The sequence below is a fragment of the Calidris pugnax genome, unplaced genomic scaffold (genome assembly GCF_001431845.1).
Source record: "Calidris pugnax isolate Ruff unplaced genomic scaffold, ASM143184v1 scaffold38, whole genome shotgun sequence".
Taxonomy (NCBI): Eukaryota; Metazoa; Chordata; class Aves; order Charadriiformes; family Scolopacidae; genus Calidris; species Calidris pugnax.
In genome coordinates, this window is record NW_015090995.1 from 2,990,747 (window position 1) to 3,011,644 (window position 20,898).

The 20,898-nt window shown below is 49.2% G+C and overlaps 1 protein-coding gene across 2 annotated transcripts in view; it reads right to left on the reverse strand.

Annotated features, from left to right (window-relative positions):
• AR (androgen receptor) overlaps positions 1 to 20,898 on the reverse strand; it is a 60,228-nt gene that overhangs the window by 15,977 nt on the left and 23,353 nt on the right. For both annotated transcript variants that reach the window (XR_001413433.1, XM_014954960.1), the window contains exons 2-3: positions 11,624 to 11,775; positions 2,621 to 2,737 (exon numbers count right to left, since the gene is read on the reverse strand). Coding sequence is in view for 1 of the 2 variants with exons in the window: in XM_014954960.1 (XP_014810446.1) it covers positions 2,621 to 2,737; positions 11,624 to 11,775 (269 nt within the window). In the remaining variant the exon portion in view is untranslated. The remainder of the gene's footprint in view (positions 1 to 2,620; positions 2,738 to 11,623; positions 11,776 to 20,898) is intronic.

Consider the following 20,898-nt stretch of genomic DNA (forward strand, 5'->3'; position numbering starts at 1 on the left):
CCAGTGTCTCACCACCCTCACAGGAAACAATTTCTTTCTAGTATCTAATCTAAATCTCCTCTCTTTCAATTTAAAACCGTTACTCCTTGTCCTATCATTACACTCCCTGATGAAGAGTCTCTCCCCATCTCTCCTGTAGCCCCTTTAGATACTGGAAGGGGCTCTAAGGTCTCCCTGAAGCCTTCTCTTCTCCAGGATGAACACCCCCTACCCTCTCAGCCTGTCCTTATAGGAGAGGTGCTCCAGCCCTCTGAGCATCTTCATGGCCTCCTCTGGACCAGCTCCAACAGGTCCATGTCCTTCCTGTGCTGTGGCTCCAGAGCTGGACACAGTGCTCCAGATGGGGTCCCACCAGAGCAGAGTAGAGGGACAGGGTCCGGAATGGAGCAGGACAGAGGGGTCTGGACACCTGTACCAGGATCCGTGCAGGCACCTGCACTCGCAGCAGGAATTACTGCTGTGGGAGAGGGAGGACAGTGCACCAGCAGAACCAAGCACATGAAATTGGCATTATCACTTTGGGGTGGGTTTTTTTTTTTCCTTTTTCTTTTTTTTTTTTTTCTTTTTCAGTTTTTTTTTCTTTTCTTTCAATTTCCTTCTCTTGGGTTTTACAGTGTTGATTGGTAGAGAAGATTCTGTTTAATGGATTTCAGCTTGCAGGTCAGAGTGATCTCAATCAATAATGAAGTGCTTCGACATATTGCCATTCTGTGCCAAAGCAGAGAGTCCTAAATAAGGTATTCAGTGTGTCACCTCCTCCTCCCGTTAAACATACTGAGAGCTGCGGGTCTGCTGGTCACAGGCAGCTCCATTATACCCTACAAGTGACTGGTAATTAACAGGCAGTTAAAAACAACTGTTTTGGAGCTTGGGAGCATTTTCAAATGCTCTGCCTCTCTACTGTGGGAGAAACGACTGTGGACAAACTCATAGCATGCGTGTTTTTAACAATTGCCTTTAAACCGACATTCAAAACAAATGTAAAACAGACCAGGCAGAACAGGTCAGGATGACCCAAAGAGCTTAAGAAAAAAAAAAAAAAAAAGGGAGGGGGGGGGCTATCATTATTAGCATTAATTTTGTCAGTGTGTCCTGCAGAAGAAGGCTACGCTGGTGTATGTCTTCTCTTACTGAAGGAAATTTCACCAGAAAAGAGCACTTAAAAATAAGAGCATGCTTGTTTTGGATGGCATTATGAAGCCTTTCTGCTGGCTGTGGGCTGGGGAGCTGGGTTTGGCTCCTCACTCCTATCCCCCCAGCTCGGGAGCCCAGCAATCCCATGCCCAGGGCAACGGCATCCCGGGGTGGTGGCATCCCAGTCCCACAAGGGAAGTTTCCCAGAGGAGTCTCCCTGCTTCCACCGGGAAGCCACGGCTACCAACGGCCACCAGTGGCCATGAAAATGACTGTCATCAGAAACTAGAAGGTGTGTGGGCAGGCACAGGGCAGGGACAGGCTTCTCTGGCTTCTCGCCCTCCCAGCTCAGCTGGGTGACCAGGGCTGGGGGCAGAACTGGGGAAGCAGATGGTGAACTGAGCTGGAGAGATCCACCCAGTACCTTCAGCAAGCCAAGTGCCTGCTCGGTCACACCAGGTGGATGGGGCACCTCCCTGGTGTCCCACCGACTGGACGTGCTTGTTGGTACCTGAGCTGTAAGAACTATTCTGGGGAGAAACAAAATTATAACCACAATAAACCAGAATCTTTTCGGTAGAAAGTTCTTCAAGGCAACCCTTAAGCAGCTCCGGGAGGCACTGCCCATCCCAGCAATGGTGGGAGTATTTAAAGTTGGCACATTTATTATATTTATGATTGTGTTTAAATGTTATTATTATTAATGTTATTATTCAGTATTTATTATTATATTTAAATGTTGGCACATTTAACTGGCCAGGGCTCCCCACCTCCCTCTGTGCTGCGCCAACGCTGCCAGTGGGTTTCATTTCTGTATCACCCAGGAATCTCCTCCGCTTCGCTGTCAGGGGCCTTTCCATCCTGAATTAGGTCCATCAGCTCTGTTTCCCAGGGTATTTCCTTCCTCACTCTCACATCAAACGAACGCAGAGATGAGCCACCCACTGAGCTACATTGTACCATCTAGATTTTGAGCAGAAAACCTTGGATTTTGGATATGGGCACTCTGTCAGGTTTTGGTAGAGCTACAGGTTTGGGAACAAACAGTAACAAGGATTTTTACCAGTGACAGAGGAGCAACTTCCATTCAGTGAAGAATAATACTGGGGCTATAATTTTATCAAGAAAAATGTCCCTTTCTGCCTGGGAAAATTCATCTTAAAATGTATTTGCTCTGTTCAAAGAGGCTTTGGTGTGACTGAGAATCCAGCTTACCCAGACGTTTACCTTTTTTTTTTTTCAGATTTAACAAGGTTTTAAATTAAGGAAAATAATGTTTCCTGAAACTCAAACAAAAGTTTAATGAAATTCACAGGCTTGGTATTAGAAACCTGCAAACGTTTCCCAAAGCTCATTACGCTCCATCAGCCTCGTTTATTTAGACATTTACTGATGATTAATATGCCAAGTACATTCGTTATCTGCAGGATGAGCCCAGCATCCCCAGCCCATCGCGAGGACCCAGGGGACATTATTCAGACCGTACCTCCAAGAGTCATCCCAGCCTCATAGCACTTCCGCAGGCGGCAGGACGGGCAGTTTTTCCTTCTGAACTTGTCGATGGTGCAGTCGTTCCGGCTGGCACAGAGGTATTTCTGTTTACCTACAAACATCAACGGAAACGGCAGGTGAGTGGTGGGTACCCATCCCATCAGGGGTTTACAGGGCTCAGGCTTTCTCAGTATCACCAGAGAGGAGAGGAAGATGGAGAGGAGAGGGAGATGGAGAGGAGAGGGAGATGGAGAGGAGAGGGAGATGGAGAGGAAGAGGGAGATGGAGAGGAAGAGGGAGATGGAGAGGGAGATGGAGAGGAGAGGGAGATGGAGAGGAGAGGGAGATGGAGAGGAGAGGGAGAGGAAGATGGAAAGAGAAGAGGAAGATGGAGAGGGAAGTGGAAGATGGAGAGGAAGATGAAGATGGAGTGGAGAGGACCGTATCAGTGCCGGTTTCCCAGTTCACCCCTCAGCAGGAAATTGAGAGTTGGAAGTTGGTATCTTTTGGGAAAATGGCACTGTTCATCCTCTGCTGCTACAGGAGGAGTTTGCTGCCAGATACACAGGCTTTGTACAAGAGCTGGCAACCCGAAATGCAGATGCAGTCACTTCTCTTTTCCCATTCTTCACCCCCCCGTAGCCCAGTGGCTCCACTCCTCCTGACAGCCACAGGGCAGAGGCTTTTAGACCAAAATGTCCAAGGAGAAAAATCACTCTGCACTGTGCAGCACAGCAGAGGTAGTCAATAAGCAGCAATTAAAAAGTAATGAAATATGGATATCGGTTCTCATTTTTTAAATGTCATACGTCTATTGCTTGGCTTTTTGCTGTGAAGAGCTGTTTTTCTCCCAGAACACCTTCAAAACTCTGTGTGATCCCTCCTGCCACAGCACTTACCTACAGTTTGCTGAATATATTTCCCAGACAGGGACCTCCCCTCTACAACCACGACTCTCTTTACAGTGCTTTTTGGAACTGGATTTTTTTTTTCCTCTGGTGCCATCCATTAATACTAATTGTGTTTGCTGTCTGCAGGTTACAGCCACTGGGGCTGGGGAAGTGACGGTGTGGGGAGCTGCTGCCCCACAGGCTCTGCCCCCAGGGGTCTCATGGCACCAGTCATCCTGTCTCCTGGCTGCACTCACAGCCAGAAGATTCCCAGAGATTCCCAGCAAGGGAGACCCTGAGCAGCAGCAGGTTTAGGGGGGAGCTTGGATAAAATTCAGAAGTCACTTATTGTCAGAATAACCGGTATCTTAGACTCACCTTTCCACTTGTTTAGAGAGCAGCCCTTAGAGCTCCAGATTTCATATCTTTCTTTTTTTTTTTTTTTCCACTGCTTCATTTGCCAGACATGCCAAGAATTAATTTTCCTTCCTGACTCATCATTTGTTTTCTTGTCAAGTCCAAACAAGTTTACTGGATCCGGATTTATCTGATGTTCTTCATACTGTTCCAAACTAAACCAATCTCCGTAAATAATAGAGCTGTGCACCTCACAGACTCTGAGCAAGTAGCCTACACGGGAAATTGGTCTATATCCAGCTTACCCTTTACTTACCCTGCAAGTGTTTGCTTTCTGTATTCTTATAGGAATAGCCCTTTGGAGTCATCAGAGATCCATTAAAAGGATGAGGTTGAATCTAACTGCTTAATGTACCAGTTTTGACAAGAGAGGCACCGATGTGGGTGCACTGATTTAACAGCTCCCCACCTCCCACACACACATCCACAACTTCTGAAGATACTGGAGTCATAAGGAGCGGCAAATTTTTAGCAGCCTGGTATCATAGACCTCACTGGTACCCTCTGTTGCTTCCCCATCACCCTTCCAAAGAGCAGCTTTGTTTCCTGTCTCCTGGGGAGCCCACAGAAGGTCCCACTGCTCCTCCCCAGTGCTGCAAAATCCCACCTGCAGCCCCTCACCACAGAATGACCAGAAACATCATTCGAAGGCGGGGTGTACAAACCAACTCCTCCTCACACGGGGCGTGCACAGGGCTGCAAAAATGCATTTGCACTTCTTGGAATCGTCCCCATTAAAAGCTGATCATCACACCACCCCCAGCGCCTTAGCTGTAAAGACTGGAGACCTAATGGGGCAAGATTGCATTACCTGCAGCACGTGACACTTTGCTAAACCCTTTTAGCACCATTCTCATCAGCACCTCGTCTCATCCCCCCCTCCCTTTGCTCATTAGCAGCGTTAAGGACACTTAGGCAAGCCTCAGAAGCGGCGATTACACCAAACCCTGGAGAACACAAGCACCATCCTCCCTTTCGACAGTTCATTGAGGAGGTTGAGTAATAAACAACTTCAGCTGAAACTGGGTTACTTGGAGTTATTTTTGTGCTATGGGAAAGGAGTGCCAAGGCCGTACGCTCCCCGCTCGACCTCTTTATGTGCGCGCATCCGAGAGGAATGGGCGCCCTACTTTCTCAGGCATGGGCATGGGGAGCTGTAAGGTGATGTTGCTCTCCGTCCCCGCCAGCTGCACTGCAGGATTCCTCTCTCGTGACGACGTCTGACACCGGGATGCTCCGGAGCCCATCAAAACTACCATGAATATAAACCTGGGAAGGCTCAAGCCCAGCCCACGGGGCCAACTCGGTCTCTGGCCAAGGCCGTCGGGTTGCTGTGAGTGATGCTGCTCTGGGAGCAACCCCACAACCCTCCTGCTCACCCATCGGCTCCTGCTCCTATCCCTATCTTGCCTCTCTAGTCTAAACTACAGCATTTTTTTGCAACAATAGCAGCTCAAAATCTTTAAAAAGGTCAAGCCTCTCCTGTGAATGGCTTTAGGAAGGGACGGCGGCGCAGTGACTGCCCCAGCTCCCCAAGGACGCTCCAGGGCCAGGCACGGCTCTATCTAAATTCTTCTGCCCAGAGGAGGAACATCCACCAGCCCCAGCCCTCTCCTCTCCCCCACGCTCCGGGCAGCGTCGGATGCACAGGCTCATCCCCCACCCCACTCCATCCCCCCAGGGCACCCACGGGAGGGGAGCAGGGGGCGGATGAGATTTGGGGACCGGGTCCAAGCCTTGCTGGATGAGGCAGCTCTTCAGCAGCATCCACCACCCCTGGCAGGGCTGGGAAGGGACACGGAGAGGGAGCGATCTCCCACCAGCTGAATCCAGGCAGGTGCCTCAGTGCCTGTGCCCCACCCCCGGGATCAAAATGCACAAATTGGGCACATGAGAAGAGTCTGTGTGACAGCTTCACCTCCCTGCCCATGGGCTGGGGTGAACGCAGGCTTTTCAGCTGCATTCAGTCAACAACTCACCCCACGGTCACAGTACAGTGATTTTGCTGAAATAGCGAAGGGCCTGTTTCCTGGTTCACAAAATAAACTCTTTGGGGCAGGAACCGATTCTCTGTTAACTGCACATATACAGCCTGGCACTGTTTATTTTAAGCTGTTAGCCATTAACAAAAAGGGAAACAAATGGTCATGCAACGGCTACTCCTAAGTCTGCTTCTGCCCAGCATGAGATATAAGCTGCTTGCTATTCTTGTCCTAATTCCTAGGGATGCAGAGATTCCCTGTTTAACTGCTGGAGAAACCCAGCACCCTCATCACTACTATCCCCAGCTGTGGATAAGGTTTGTGAATGGAATCTGAGACCCAGGAGAGGTCTCTGCCCTGGTGAAACCAACCATCCTGAACCCCCTGTGCCCATCCTCTCTGCTCAACAACCAGAGATGTGCACCTCGGGAAGTCCCCTCTCCTTCCCTGCTGCTCCAGACACTGTTTGACATGCACGTAGGTGAGAAGTGAAGCTACAGAGGTACTCAGCACCTCTCTGCTGTGTCAGACCAGCACAAGACTCCCAGGAGATCACAACTGTGCAACCAAGGGTGTTGCAGCCTGCTGTAGGTCCCCCCTTATACACTGCTGTCCCACTGTCCCCTTCACTGGGAACATGCCTGCTGGCTCCAGATCCCTCCTGTGCCACCTCATGCCAGGCAGAAAGACACTTCTGCCACCACCGAGTCCTCCTGCTCATCACCTGCAATGAGCATCAGCAGCAGAGGCAGTAGGGGAACAGCAGTTCTCCTGCCTTGACTGAAAATACAGATTTACAGAGAAAGATTAGTTGCTCAGTCCAGAGAAGTTATTTAACTAAAAGCCTGTTGTCACATGAATTGTTGTGCTTAGAGAAGCTTTCTCTTCCAGAAAGCAAAGTAATCTATGCAAACATCTGGAGTAAGATTTATGACTGTGAATATGAAAACCCCTTAAATGCCTTTTGGAAGAGAGAGATATCCTCGTATTTCAGGGCATAAACCAAATTATAACAGCTTGGGGATAAGGCCAAGCTTTCTGAGAAAGCAAATCCCCCAGGGTTTCTAACCACAGGGTTTCTGGTGCTCTTCTGTAAAAACAACTAAGCCATTATTAATAAACTATCTTTGCAAATTCATTTTCTTAAGAGTCGCCTGTATTTACCAGAAGGTTAAAATAAACAAAAGGAAAGCGTCCAGCCCCAGTGACAGAGTCTGGGCTCCAGCACCAGTTCCAGTTCATTCTCAGGGCAGTGACTTCGGCAGCCCCGGGGTGGCCGGGAAGGAGGGCTGGCTGCGGGAAGAGCAAGGGGGAAGCTCTCCAGGGAACCCAGAATCATGGTCTGCAAGTGAAAACACGAGCCAGCCAGAGAAACACCAGCGTGGAAGCTACAGATGTTGGTGAACTAACAGCATGGGCAGGTGACAGCTCCGTACAGGAGACAATCCAGCAAGAAGCCCAGAGCAAGCCAAGGCGAACCTCCAACCTCCCACCAGACCAGGTTGTTCAAAGCCCCATCCAGCCTGGCCTTGAACCCCTCCAGGGATGGGGCATCCACAGCTTCTCTGGACAACCCGGGCCAGTGTCTCACCACCCTCACAGGAAAGAACTCCTTCCTAGTATCTAATTTAAATCTCCCTTCTTTCAGTTTAAAACCATTACCCCTCATCCTATGGCTCCACTCCCTGATCAAGAGTCCCTCCCCATCTCTCCTGTAGCTCCTTTATGCACTGAAAGAGGCTATAAGATCTCCCCGGAGCCTTCTCTTCTCCAGGCTGGACCTCCCAACTCTCTCAGCCTGTCCTCATCGCAGAGGTGCTCCAGCCCTCTGAGCATCTTCGTGGCCCAATTGCTCAGCTTTCTGGCAACAAGACAAAACCATAACCTTTTAACTCCTGAGCCTCCTTGAAGACAAACTGTCTGCTTCAGTCTCCAAACAGCGTCATGGCTGACACTTCACTGACAGCTTGCTGGAGCCCAGGCTGAAGCCATGAGCAGCTGCCTATCTGTGGCACAGCACAGAGAGCTGTCACCCCCTCTCCAGGTGCCAACAGACCAGGTCACCCACTGAGAAGCACTGGGAGGACCTGGTCTGTGGGCACCAAGGGGAGAGAGGAGCAATCCCACCTGGCAGGGGGACACGCAGGAGACAGACATCACACTGTGCCAGGAGGTCCTGAGCTTTCCAAGGGCGGGTTATTCCACCTTCTGCTCTTCCCATGGATTTTTAAGGCCAATAATACCCATTGGATAGTGAGAAACCCACCACTGCAGCAGGAGCATCATGGTGCTGCAGCACCACATAAGTCTTTTGCAGACACGATTCTTTTGCATAGTGACAGATCAGCCACGGGAAGAAAAAGAAGGAACTTTAAAACACAGTGATCGTCTTGGAAAACAGTTAACTTTAACTTGTTGTCATCTTGAAAACTGGCAAGAAAGTGTTGAGTTGGCCCGGAGACATTTCTCCGGTGCAAGGCTAGTCCCCAGCAGGTCAGGACATAAAACAATTATCCATATGGAGAGCGACCGAAAGGGAATCGGGACAGCCTGCACAGCAGTCTGGCTGTTAGCCCAAGAGGAAATTTGCCAAATACTGTGATATTTTTTTTCATTTAGCTCTCTGCTATTTAAAGGCAGCCCTGTCAGAAACACGGCCTAAAGCATCCCAGCCCTGCGCTGCCAGGAACACTGCACCGAGGCGGCTCTGAACTGGCCAAGACGGCTACCAGATCTCCTGCAATCATGGGGGGATGAGGAAGTTCTACCATTTTTCAGGGATGGATTGGAGGGGACACAAAGACTACTCCCTTCCTGGAGGGGATGGCACATCAGAAACACCTGGACTGCCAATTGATTTAGAAGGCTGTTGTGTTTTTCCTGTTTCAGGGACAACTGTGGTACCATGAGGACCAAACCCTGATGTCTTCAACTCATCTGAGCGACCTTAACTGTGCAAAGTGATGACTTGCCTATGCATGTCGAGAAAAGCTAAACCTCTGCTGAGGTGGATGCACTTTTTCTTTACCAAACCTTTGTTATTGTAGGAGAAAGAGGAATTAGAAAGAGTCCTCCCCCTCCTTTGCAGGCTGTGAGTGTGTCTGGCAGCAGAAGAGCAGCAGAACTTCTCACCGGGGCAGCGAGCCCCAACCCTCTGGATCCCTCAGTGCTCAAATACTGAAGAGGGTAAGGGAAAGGGAGAGACAAATGCCCAGTTTAATTACAAAAATGAGGCTGGCCATCTTGCAAGTGAAGAAGTCCACATCACAGCTGAAGAATCTGCAGGCCGTATTTTAGAGCTTGCCTATATATATCCTGGACATCTCGAGATAGTCTATAAATTGAGGGAGCTGACAGAAAGAGATCAGGAAAACATTCGTGCCTTTTCTGTTAACTCTTGAAGGATCTTTCTGGAAGAACCAATTGGACTTGAGCTCGAAAAAAACCTCATATCTGCCAAATATTTTATCACAGCAGGAGTGATCTGCTCTATTGGAAACTACATGAATCCCTCAGCTTGTTTTGAAAGGGAAGAGGAATCAATATTGACACTTGTTTTTTTTTTTTTAAATCTTTTCCCTTTCTAATCCCTTAGAAGCTTTCATCAATATACCTGAATTACTGTCAAATTAGTTCAGTATTATATTAGGAAAGAATATGATAAAAGAAAAACTACATATCTAGCTATTCTCCATTCCCTTTGAGGAGATCTGTTTGTGCTGCTCTTCGGTTCCCAGTCCATTGCTTCTTTGACCCACTGGAGGCTGCTGGTTTACACCAGTAACAGGATGGTCACAGAGGCAGAAGAAAAGCTTTCTTTTCTCATCGGGGAAGCTTTCTGATCTGCTGTTGTATAAAGTTTCCAAAGATGACCTAAGGGTTTCGGAGATGCATTTTATGGACTTTAAAGCATGAGAACACGCTGAAATATCAGCTTGCAATATTGCTCCTCAACTGTGAAAGAGGAAAGGTCTGCTGGAAAACCACCAAGAGTTAGGATATAAATCACCAGCTAACACCACCCCGCATTCAATATTTATAATGGACTCTGATTTACTGTCTCTTCTCCAAAATAAAGACTCCGTCCATGTACCTGAGGGTAACATAAGGTGAAACCTCATGCTCAGACAGGTCCCCCCCACCGCTGCTGCTCCTCACTGCGGACACGGTTCACTCCATGGTCTCACCCAGAAGAAAGGCAAAGGGCTGCTGCCGCCCGCTCCTAATGCAACCAAACACTTCTAATCCCCGGCGATACCTCGAGGCTTAACTGCTAAGAGGCATAAATACGATTTAAATTAATGATCTAACCCAATCAAGAGAGGGAAACACCACCAGAGTGTGTGATAATGAGCTGCGCGAGCAGCCCAGCTGCCCCTTCTCCCCCAGGACATCCCACAGCCCTCATTTGCTGGATGGAGCCCACCCTGGTGTAAAAGGAGAAGCACCCTTCTGGGACTCGCCAGCTGACACCGGGTATTTCAACAGCACTTTATCTAACAGAGAGAGCCAAGACTCCACTTACTATAAATCAACAATAACTTGCTGACTTAAACAAGCATCTGTTATTTACTCTGGCTGCACAAGCCAATCCATCTGGCCTTACACAGAATTAGTGTATAGCAAAGAGACATATCTGTAAATGATTTACTTGGGGAAATTATGCCAAACTTATTATCTATTAATATTGTTTGACTGCCTTATTATGGCAACAGGATGCTGTTGTCCTCTATTGCACAGCCCCGATTCTTCTCCGAAGCAGTGCTGGCAAGTTCACTCCTGGTATGCACGATGAATGAGGGAAAACGCGACTTGGAAAATGTGCAGGATAATGCTGGAATCAACCCGAAATCAGTGCTCTGACAACGGCAGTTGAGCACCCATCAGTTTGGGACCTCTGCTCAGCAGAGGGGTGACATAAGGCACAGGAGGAGAAGGTCACAGCAAGACAAGCCAGAGACAGAAGCCTCCATCCCTGTGTCACTGGCCACCACTGGGAACTGCAGTCCCTCCTGCTCCCAGAGATCATAGAATGGTTCAGGTTGGTAGGGACCTTAAAGATCATCCAGTTCCAACTGCTTGGACACCAAGGGTAGAGCACGGCTCTCACTGAACAGATGGTTCTGCCCTTTTGCAGGTATTGAGAAAAGTGACCCTCTGAGAGGGATGTAGGAGAGGAAAAGCATCCCCTAAATTTGAAGTTGTGGGTCTGAGATCACAGGAGGGATGATGGGGACTTAAAGCACCCTTGAGAGTCCAGAGGAGAAGCAGACACTGACTGCTCCGATGTCTCACCAGGTCACTAAGATAATCAGGCACTGAAAAGGACTGTTTTGCAAACTGGTTTGACTACTTTTTGAGGGCAATCTGTCAGGTGGAATGACAAACATATGACAAAGAAATCAATTTATCCTTGAATTTTCTCCTTTACTAGCTTAAGAGACCTTAGAAATCTACCACACTTTGTCCCCACCACTCCTGCATCAGTCCTCTAGGCTTGGCAGGCTCCCCAAAGCAAGGTTGTTCAACATCTTTCAAGAAGAAGAAAGCATATCATGATGCTGCAAACGCCTCCAGTGCTTATATGTTAATGACTTGACTGCTGATAAGAGAACTTGTGTCAGTATATCTTGACTCTTAAGCTACTACAAGAGAAAGCCAACACTTGGAGGTGGGAGTGATTTTCCCTCCCCTCTCTGTATGCATTACCTTCAGCCGCTCGTTTGAAGAAGACTTTGCAGCTACCACAAGTGAGGGCTCCGTAGTGGCACCCAGACGCTTCATCTCCACAGATCAGGCAAGTCTTCTGAGGTGGAAAGTAATAGTCAATGGGCAAGACATGTTCATGGCCAGTCTCCAACCTGCAGTGTAAAAGAGAAAGAGAAGAAGGGAAAGGGTCAGCAGATGAGGTCAGGGTGAGCTGTGGGTGAGCTCAGCGGATGGCACTTGGAACAGCTTTCATGGCATAACCCAAATTTCAGTGATGGGACAAGCCAAGCATTGATTAGAAAGGAGGCAAGAGATAACTAAGCCAAACCTCGCTTTGACCACGCAGAATACTGTGCTGGGGTGCTCCTCCTGACATTCCCCCTAAGTACAATGTGTGACAAAGTACAGGCGTGGTGACAGCAAAGCCTAGAAAGAGAAGACGACCAGGACTGGCTGTTGGCAGTTGTCATGTAATTTTGCCTTCAAGGGTGAGGCTTGTACATCAAGAAAGGACTCTGCATGCTCATTAAGCTACATGATCCCACTCCATTAAAGTCATTCTCTGTCACTTAACTACAGACATATCTATCCTTCTGATTCTTAATTTAAACAAATTAGTTTTTCCTAAGGTATCAAACTCCCTTAAGCTACTCTTTTCCTTTTTTTCTCTTGCTTATTTTCTACCTATCCCCTCTGTCAACACCCAGCAATGGCTGCACTGAACTTTCTTCCAGGATGCCTTGCTCATCCACATGACTACTAAAACCAGCCAGAGCGAATGTGTCCAAGTAGACTCCTGTTTATACCCACCCCATGACTAAAGGCACTACCTCCACGTCTCCCAGCCACAGAGGGTACATTGGGATAGTGCCACCAAGGTCCCGGCCCTGGAATGGCCCCATGGGCAGAGCACGGCGCTGCCAACCACCGAATGGTGAAAATAAACCCCGGAGCCAAAAATAAAAGTGGCAAAAGGTCTGTCAAATAATAATTACGATTAAATGATGGAAGAGGGTCAGTGTGGATTACAGAGCTTCACATTTTCCACTCTCCAGCTCAGCAGTCTGAACAACACGTTTAAGGTTTTCGGGCTAGAAACAAGGTTGGGGACAGAAACCAGGGGCAGAGCATGGACTCCCACGGGGACCTGGGTCATCTTTGCCTCTTGTTCCTCCCCCCAGCCATCAGTTTTGACACAACTGCTTCCAAGTTCTGCTGGGGAAGCCTCCTGCAGCCCTGGCACAAGCCAAGCAGGTGCCAAGCCCAGTGAGAGGACTGCGGTGGTCCACCACCACCCCCCCTCCTACTGCTCCCTGGCCAGCACAGCCCATAGAGTTGTGCTGACAACGTGGGGCTGGATCCCCATGAGCCAGGACCCTGGGGGAGGACTTGTGCCAACCAGCCACGTCAACCACAGCATCGAGACACTCCAAGAGCCAGCCCTCATATCCGACCACGTGTTCCTCACGCTTCCTTCCATGCCCAAATCCTTTTCTCCTGGCTGGTACCCATCTCTGCCACCTCACTCCTGACACGTTCCCACACACTTGCTTGATCAGATCTAAGGAGAAGCTGCTTTTTTGGAAGGCACGGCAGCACGAGAGGTGATTATCAGAACCGCAAGCCAACGCATGCCCAGGCAGCACGGGGAGCAATAGCATGGTAAGTTACTTGCTAAAACACGCTTTTTTTGTCAAAACACTGAATGAAGCAATTAGCTTCTAACAGCCAGCAGGTCACTGCAACTTTTTTGGTCAAAATTAGATCTGCTTTTGGCTTCTGAGGTTGTTTGAAAGCTTGCAGGTGAGCTCTTAGATATCAAATTATATTAAGAGCGAATGTAACAACGCCGGGACTTCTGGAAAAAGTCTTTATGCTCTGAAAAGCCCCAGTTGAACCCACAGTGTGAACAAACCCAAAATCCACAGAAACAGAGAAGAGCCCTGGGAGAGACGGCAGGCAGAACCCACACCATGTATCTTCTGAAAAGCCTTGCAACTTTTAGAAGAAGGGGCCAAACGCCAACACAGACCCCGGGGGCAAGGGAACACCGTCCTGCTTCTCAGCCCCTCTGCCCCCAACTGCCACCCGTGGCAGCTCCAACCTCCAGGGCACAGCACAAGCAAGGGGACATCTCACACACCGAAAGAGCAGCAGGTTTAATTAAGGGAAGATTTGCATGTTGTCGGATGTTAATCAGCAGCTTTTCCCCTGGGGTTTCCATCTCCGCAGTGATTTAGGATGCCCCCCGCTTGCTGGGCTGAGGCTGCAGCAGGCACCGGGGCAGTCGGCCGGTCCCCCCACCTCTTCCATCCCTCTCCCTCCTCCTTCTCCCCACCCCGACTCATTTCACTGCTCCCAAAACACGGGGAGATCCTGCAACCTGCCCTGGCACAGGCAGCAGTCCCACAGACATGGGGATTAAAACTACTTATGGTGGGAAGAGCTTAAAGAGCAATCGCCTTTCAGGAGAACTGTGGCAAGGACAATGACGCACTCGTGTAGGGGCAGCTGCCAGCTAATCACCTTTCGCTCAGCTCTTTAATTCTGGTAATAAGAGAATTTAGCCCAGACTATCCATTCCCTTTTGGTTTCAAGGAACCACGGAATTGTCAGAGTTGGAAGGGACCTCTAGAGACCATCTAGTCCAACTCCCCTGCCAAAGCAGGGTTGCCCAGAGCACATCACTCGGGAGCATCCAGGTGGGGCTTGAAGATCTCCAGAGAAGGGGACTCCACGACCTCCCTGGGCAGCCTGTTCCAGGGCTCTGCCACCCTCACCCTAAAGAAGTTCTTCCTCATATTTGAATGGAGCTTCCCATGTTCCAGCTTGTGCCTGTTGCCCCTCATCCTGTCACTGGAAACCACTGAAAAGAGTCCGGCTCCATCCTCCTTCAACCCACCCTTTAGGTACTTGTCAACGTAGATAAGGCCTCCCCTCAGCCTTCTCTTCTCCAGGCTAAAGAGCCCCAGTTCTTTGAGCCTTTCCTCATCAGGGATGTGCTCCAATCCCTTAATCATCTTTGTTGCCCTACGCTGGACTCTCTCCAGTAGTTCCCTGTCTTTCTTGAACTGGGGAGCCCAGAACTGGACGCAGGATTCCAGTTGTGGCCTCCCCAGTGCAGAGCAGAGGGGGAGAATGACCTCCCTCAAGCTACTGGCCACACTCTTCCCGATGTTGCCCCGAATCCCATTGCCCCCCTTGATGACAAGGGCACATTGCTTGCTCATGGAAAGTTTGCCATCCACCAGGACTCCCAGATTCTTCTCCTGAGTTGTGTTTTTCAGAAGATCCACCCCTAACTTATATTGGTGCCTGGGGTGCTTCCTCCCCAGGTGCAGGACCCTCCATTTGCCCTTGTTGAACCTCAGTAAGTTCTTCTCTGCCCAGCTCTCCAGCCTGTCCAGGTCACGCTGGATGGCAGCACAGCCCTCTGGAGTGTCGGCCAGCCCTCCCAGTCTGGTATCATCAGCGAACTTGCTGAGAATACACTCTGTCCCCACGTTTCCTTCCCAAGAAACTAAGCAGACAGAGGGTTTCAAATGACAAGTGTTTCCTCAAGAACAGACGAGGAACTAGTATGCAGTCCTCAGTAATGTGCTCTAGGTGTTCCTGCTTTAGCAGAGGAGTTGGACCAGATGATCTCTAGAGGTCCCTTCCAACTCTGACAATTCCGTGATTCCGTGATTTGACTGGTTTAAACCATACCATGGGCTGAAAAATACCCGCAGGTGCAGACAGGACTCCAGGGACTGTTGCTACTGTTACGTGAACTACTACTGGGATGCTTAATTTCAACCAAAGATCAACTCTGTGACCCAACTACCAGCACCGTTTGCCTTTCGCACAGGTGGGGGCTCTCTGCTGAAGAAGCCCCTCACACCTTGACAGCAAAGAGTGAGATGGGACAATTGTTTGGGGAGACCAAAACCCATGATTGCCTCTCTCCTCTGATCCTGCTCTCAGTTGTGTCCTTCAAGAAGGCTGCTATCTTCTATTCCTCACATGAGAGCTATGCAGATCCTACTTAAATTGTAGGTTAATAACTGGAGCAGCAATTTTATCCTCTCTTCTTAAGGCAAGAAACATTTTGAGTGATTTCTAATCTTTTTAGCAGCAGCAATCAGAATCAGTGATTCATCTGGAGATGCTGCTCAACCACTCGTCCCTGACAATCTCAATTTCCAAGGCTTTTCTTGAATTACCCATTAAACGGAGGAGACACAGTTGGCTGCAACATACCTGCCATGGTTAGGTCCTGATGCAATGGGCATCTCCCTGCCTTGCCTCCCAGTGCAATTCCACTCTCCCATCCCCAGCAGCAGCCCAGGGCACCCCCTCATTTCTCTCACGCCACAAACCCCAAGGCTACACAGCCTCAGCACTCGCTGCGAGGTGCTACTTCGAGCAAGCACTACTAAGAAATAACCAGCAGCAGATACAAAAGCGTTGCTAAAAATGTCTTATTTACCCAGCAATTTCTCAGATTCCAGCAGTACCAGACCTTTCCTCTAATGACCCGTTACCTTTTTTTTCTCCTCTCTACGCAATCAGAAATCTGAAAAGGGCTAATTTCTGTTTTTCCATAAAGCCTTCCATACTGTGCTTTCCTTGCTCTTTGCACTATGTATTTCAGATTGGAAAGGAGCAAAAGCGACTCTCCCAGCAGCAGCTGCTGTGATGAGAGAAGCAGGACCCCCAGAAGACCTCGGGGTATTTTTGAGGCTTAATTATTCAAAGCTGCAAAGTAGGTTAGCAATTTTAAACAGCTTTTAAAATAGCTATTTCTGCAGAAGAGTTGTGCAAGCAGAAATATGCCTTCATATACCTATCTAGTGCACCTATACATGTGGCATCTGCTTATGAAGGGTGCTGAGCAGAGCATCCCAGGGGTGCTGGGGGTCTCCCCACAAGCCTCCTCTTGTGCTCGGCCAGTCTCACCCCCCTGCCACCCACTTACAGATGGCAATCAGAGGGAGCTGCCAGACCCTGAGGGTTAATCCTGGCTGTGAGACAAGCTCATCCCAGGTCTAATCCTCCTGCCTTCGGGGTTTGCACAAGGGAGCAGCCCTCGGGAGCTGATGTTTTGGCAGCTGGAGAGCAGCTCGGCTCCAGCCCTGGCAGCACCAACACCATTTCCAGCTCTCTCCTGCACCTCTATTACCGACAGCCACTGTCCACAGAGCAGAACGATTTGCCCAGGAATGCCCTTTGATTTTAAAAAGACGCCAATTTACATTTTCTTTTTTATTTTAGAGGGAAAATGGTAAGAAAAAAGATATAACTGCAAATGTGGGCAACTCAGCGTGAGCTGTGATAATGGTACCTTTAACAATCTACTTTCCAGTTTCCAAGAGACCTTTTGAAGGCATTCTCAAAATATGTAGGTAATAACACTGCAATGAGCCAAAAAGATGGCTTGCAGAGGCTGCAGGGGTGTGTGGACTGGCAGCACAGCCCCAGACACCCACCTACAGGGGGGATCCAGCCATCAGCGGTGTTTTTAGCTCCTTGGCCCCCGGGGAGGGGACCGGAGGGGTGGCTCGGCAGCAGCATCACCCGGGGCTGCCCAGAGTGTTCTTCCCAGCAGAAGTTTTCTCTCCGTGGGTCCCCACTGATCCACCCAGAGCATTGAGGAGGGCTCCTGAATGCGGGACCGCAGTTTGGACGATATATGGCAAGTGTCACACCGCCTCCGAAACCCAAAGCAGGGCGATAGCGCGGCGCGGGCAGACACAACTGGTGCAGCCCGTGACGTCGGGCAGATTCCAGCTTTGGCACACGGCTTGAAGGCCAAGGTCAGGGCTGGTCACAAAAGAGGGGGGAGAGAAAAAACAACCTCACTATCTCTCTTACGGCTACAGGAAGGATTTCACTGTCGTTTCAGAAGGGTTCTTTGAGGAAACAAATAGAATCTATTGAGCTCCTGCCATACGCAAATATTTCTGTAGAGTAGGAACTATGGTTTTGCAGTGCAAGCACTCGTTTGTCGATAGCTGATTTCACCCAACAGCCCAGGTTTCATAACATACCCAGAAACCCAAGAGCAATCATGGATAACAGAAAAGTCAACCACTTCTCATAACCCACAAAGAAAGCTTCCGTCTCAGCAAGAGACGGCACACACTCCCCAGAAGGAGCCAAGGCACAACTTCCCCCTGCCCAAGACTTCTGACTCCAAAGACAGACCACAAAAGAGTACGTTCACTGCTTTATCTGCATGGCTTCTGTAGCCCATGCCTACCTGCTTGAATAAGATTAATTCATTAAGCAATTCACCGTGCTAATATAACACGGTGTGAATTTCTTACACTCCCTCTCACGGATTCACGGATTGACGGAGTTGGAAGGGACCTCTAGAGACCATCTAGTCCAACTCCCCTAGACTCTGTTTCCCATCAGTCTGACACAACTGAACAAACACAACTTCCACCTCCTTCACTCTTAAATTGGACTGCATCTTCCGTGTTAAAATCACTCTATCAGCTCCAGGAGAACAACCCACCAGACTGGAGTGAAAGGCGGCCGCGTTGTTCTCTGCACGGCTGTGCCCCAAGGGCTGGCACAGCCTCCTCGTGCCACCAGCTCACCGGGTCAACCACTCGGTGTCGGGCTCAGAACCCACCTCAGGATTTAGCTGCCACATCCAGAAACACATCTGCTAAAGCACAATGGGGGGATTTGCAAACACGGGGACTCAGCTGGGCTGGCCTTCGGAGAATCCCTAACTGGGATTTGGCTGCCCACCCACAGCGGCTGCTGCGCATCCCAGCTCATCCTGGTCCCACCAGCCATCAGCTGGGAATCCCCAGAGCAGAGCACACATTTGGGGAAAGCGGCTGGTGGTTTTGCACCTTCACCACGCTCAGTCTGAAAATCTGCCTGGTTATAATGCTCCAGAAGATGCTGAGCCCTGAACTGAAATAAGTGCTCGGACACAAACTCGGATGACACGGAATCTTGCCCAGTCATTGCAAGCACTGCCATTTCTGAGACATTGTGATGTTATCAGTAGTAAATGCTGCCTTTAAAATGGCATCATCTGGGCATGATGTTTTCAAATGCAGTATTAAAAAGAACTGCCTTCCCGTCAATGCAGGAGCTGCTTGGCCCCTGCCTGCACAGAGATCTGTGACTCCCACCGAGGCGGTAAGACCAACGTTTAGCCAAGAGCAGGACTGTCTATTTCAGGCACGAGTCTCGTGTCCTCTTGCACACCCCTGTTTCACTGTCCCTGGCCTCAGCCAGAGCTGAACCGAACCTTCAGGCCACAGCCACTGAGCCGCCCCGAGCCAGATAACAAGGCTTGCACGGGAACTTTAAAGCATCCCATCTGTTAAAATGCTTTGAGCAGCTTAATCTATAAACACGCAGCCTTGTACACTGAATTTATTTCCTTTTTTCTAAATAGCCTTGAATATGTTTCTAAACTGACCATGCCTTGTTTTCATGTATGACTGCTGGAGGCGGAGAGGCGAGATAGCATCTCGGGGAGAGCAGAGCACGGTGCACAGTGTGAACAACAGGGACATGGCCGTGGTAAACACATATGGGAACTTGATCTTCATTGGATTTAAATAAACATTAGCAGATGACAAGAGGTTTTTCCAAACATCCCTCGCAGTGAGGGCAGGCAGAACTAGCACGCCCTCAGGAGAAGGTCCTCCCACCAGCAGGTCCCAGGAGCAGCAGCATGGGGCTCTCCAGCAGAGAGGGCAGCAGCAGCTCAGAGGCTGCCTCCCATCCCTCATGGGGGGGAGCACAAATAGCTTCAACAAGCCCAGGTGCACAAAACCATTCGCAAATCTCCCAAATTACATTATCTTTTTTTTTTTTTTTTTTTTTTTATCCAGTTCTTGTATAATGCAAAAGTCATAAGGAGTTCTGTTCCCCAAAATCCCAAAATTTTTTTTTTTTTTTTTTTTTTTTTTTTTTTTTTAATGTTTCAAATGCCCCATTTACCTTTTTTGGAGAGTTTATTTTTCACACACTAGGTCCCAGCCGTAGCTGAAGCCCCATCTCCACCAGCCCAAGCCCCATCTCCACCAGCCCAGGCCCACACAAGCCCATGGCTCTTTTTCCTTTTGCTTTCCTTTGCTCCTTTTCCTTCCTGCTTGGAATCTGGCTGCTGTTTGCCCTGGCACCCAGGTAACAGTACCAAACAGCCACCTGGACCAACGGAGCCACCTGACACCTATTTATGGGATGGATGGCAGAGGCCATGTCATAATGCAAACCACTAGGGAGCCTCCTGATTTTAATGGCCATCCTTTGCTCTCGCTTTCTACTCACCCTTCAGAAAGATGCAGAAAATGAGATTAATGAGGTCAAATGAGGCAGGTGAAAATGCAAAGCCATTCTGCAGCCTCTGTGCCACACAGGTGGCCTCTGTATTTTGGATACAGTACCGAGACTAAAACTTCTCCCTCAAAACCTGATCTCCAGCCAGCGAGCTCAGGGAGCAGCTTGAATAAATCAACTCAGAGAAAATGAAACACTTGATTTCCCCAGACAGGGAAGGTATCTATCAAAAGAGAGGGCATAAACATATTGGCAGGTTACTTCAGATGGGAACTCACCTGATCATGAAGCATGAAGGGAACGAAAAGCAAAACAGGAGTAATGCAAGCAGGCTTCAGCCCTGACGAGCGCTCCCGAGGTCATCAGCACAGTACACCGAATCATCCTGGTGACTGCAGAGTCACCTGGAGCCTCCAAGGACAAGACCTTGGTGTCCTCGGTGCACAGAAACCCCGACTTATTTCCCAAGGAAACACTCTGTCCCAACTAATATTTTTTAAGTTAGTTTAACCCACACCATAATCTTCCATTCTCAAATCCATCTCCTCTGCTGACTAAAAGAAAATGTGTCTATAAAGAAAATCACAAATAATGAGATATTTTGGATCCATGTATTTCATGCTCCAAGAGATGCTGTCATCATGCCAGAAAGGGAGCTTAGAGTCCCATAGGAACCACCCTGGCTGTTACCATACTGGGCAGGGCACCACAGGCTTGTAGTATCACATACTAACAGTCTGCTTTTACAGGAAAATTGTTCATAAATGGTTCAGGTTGGAAGAGACGTTAAAGATCTTCCAGTTCCCACCCCCCTGCCACGGGCAGAGGCACCTCCCACCAGGTCAGGTTGCTCAAAGCCCCATCCAACCTGGTCTTGAACATCTCCAGGGATGGGGCTTCCACAGCTTCTCTGGGCAACCTGTTCCAGTGTCTCACCATCCTCAGAGTCAAGAATTGCTTCCCAGTATCTAATC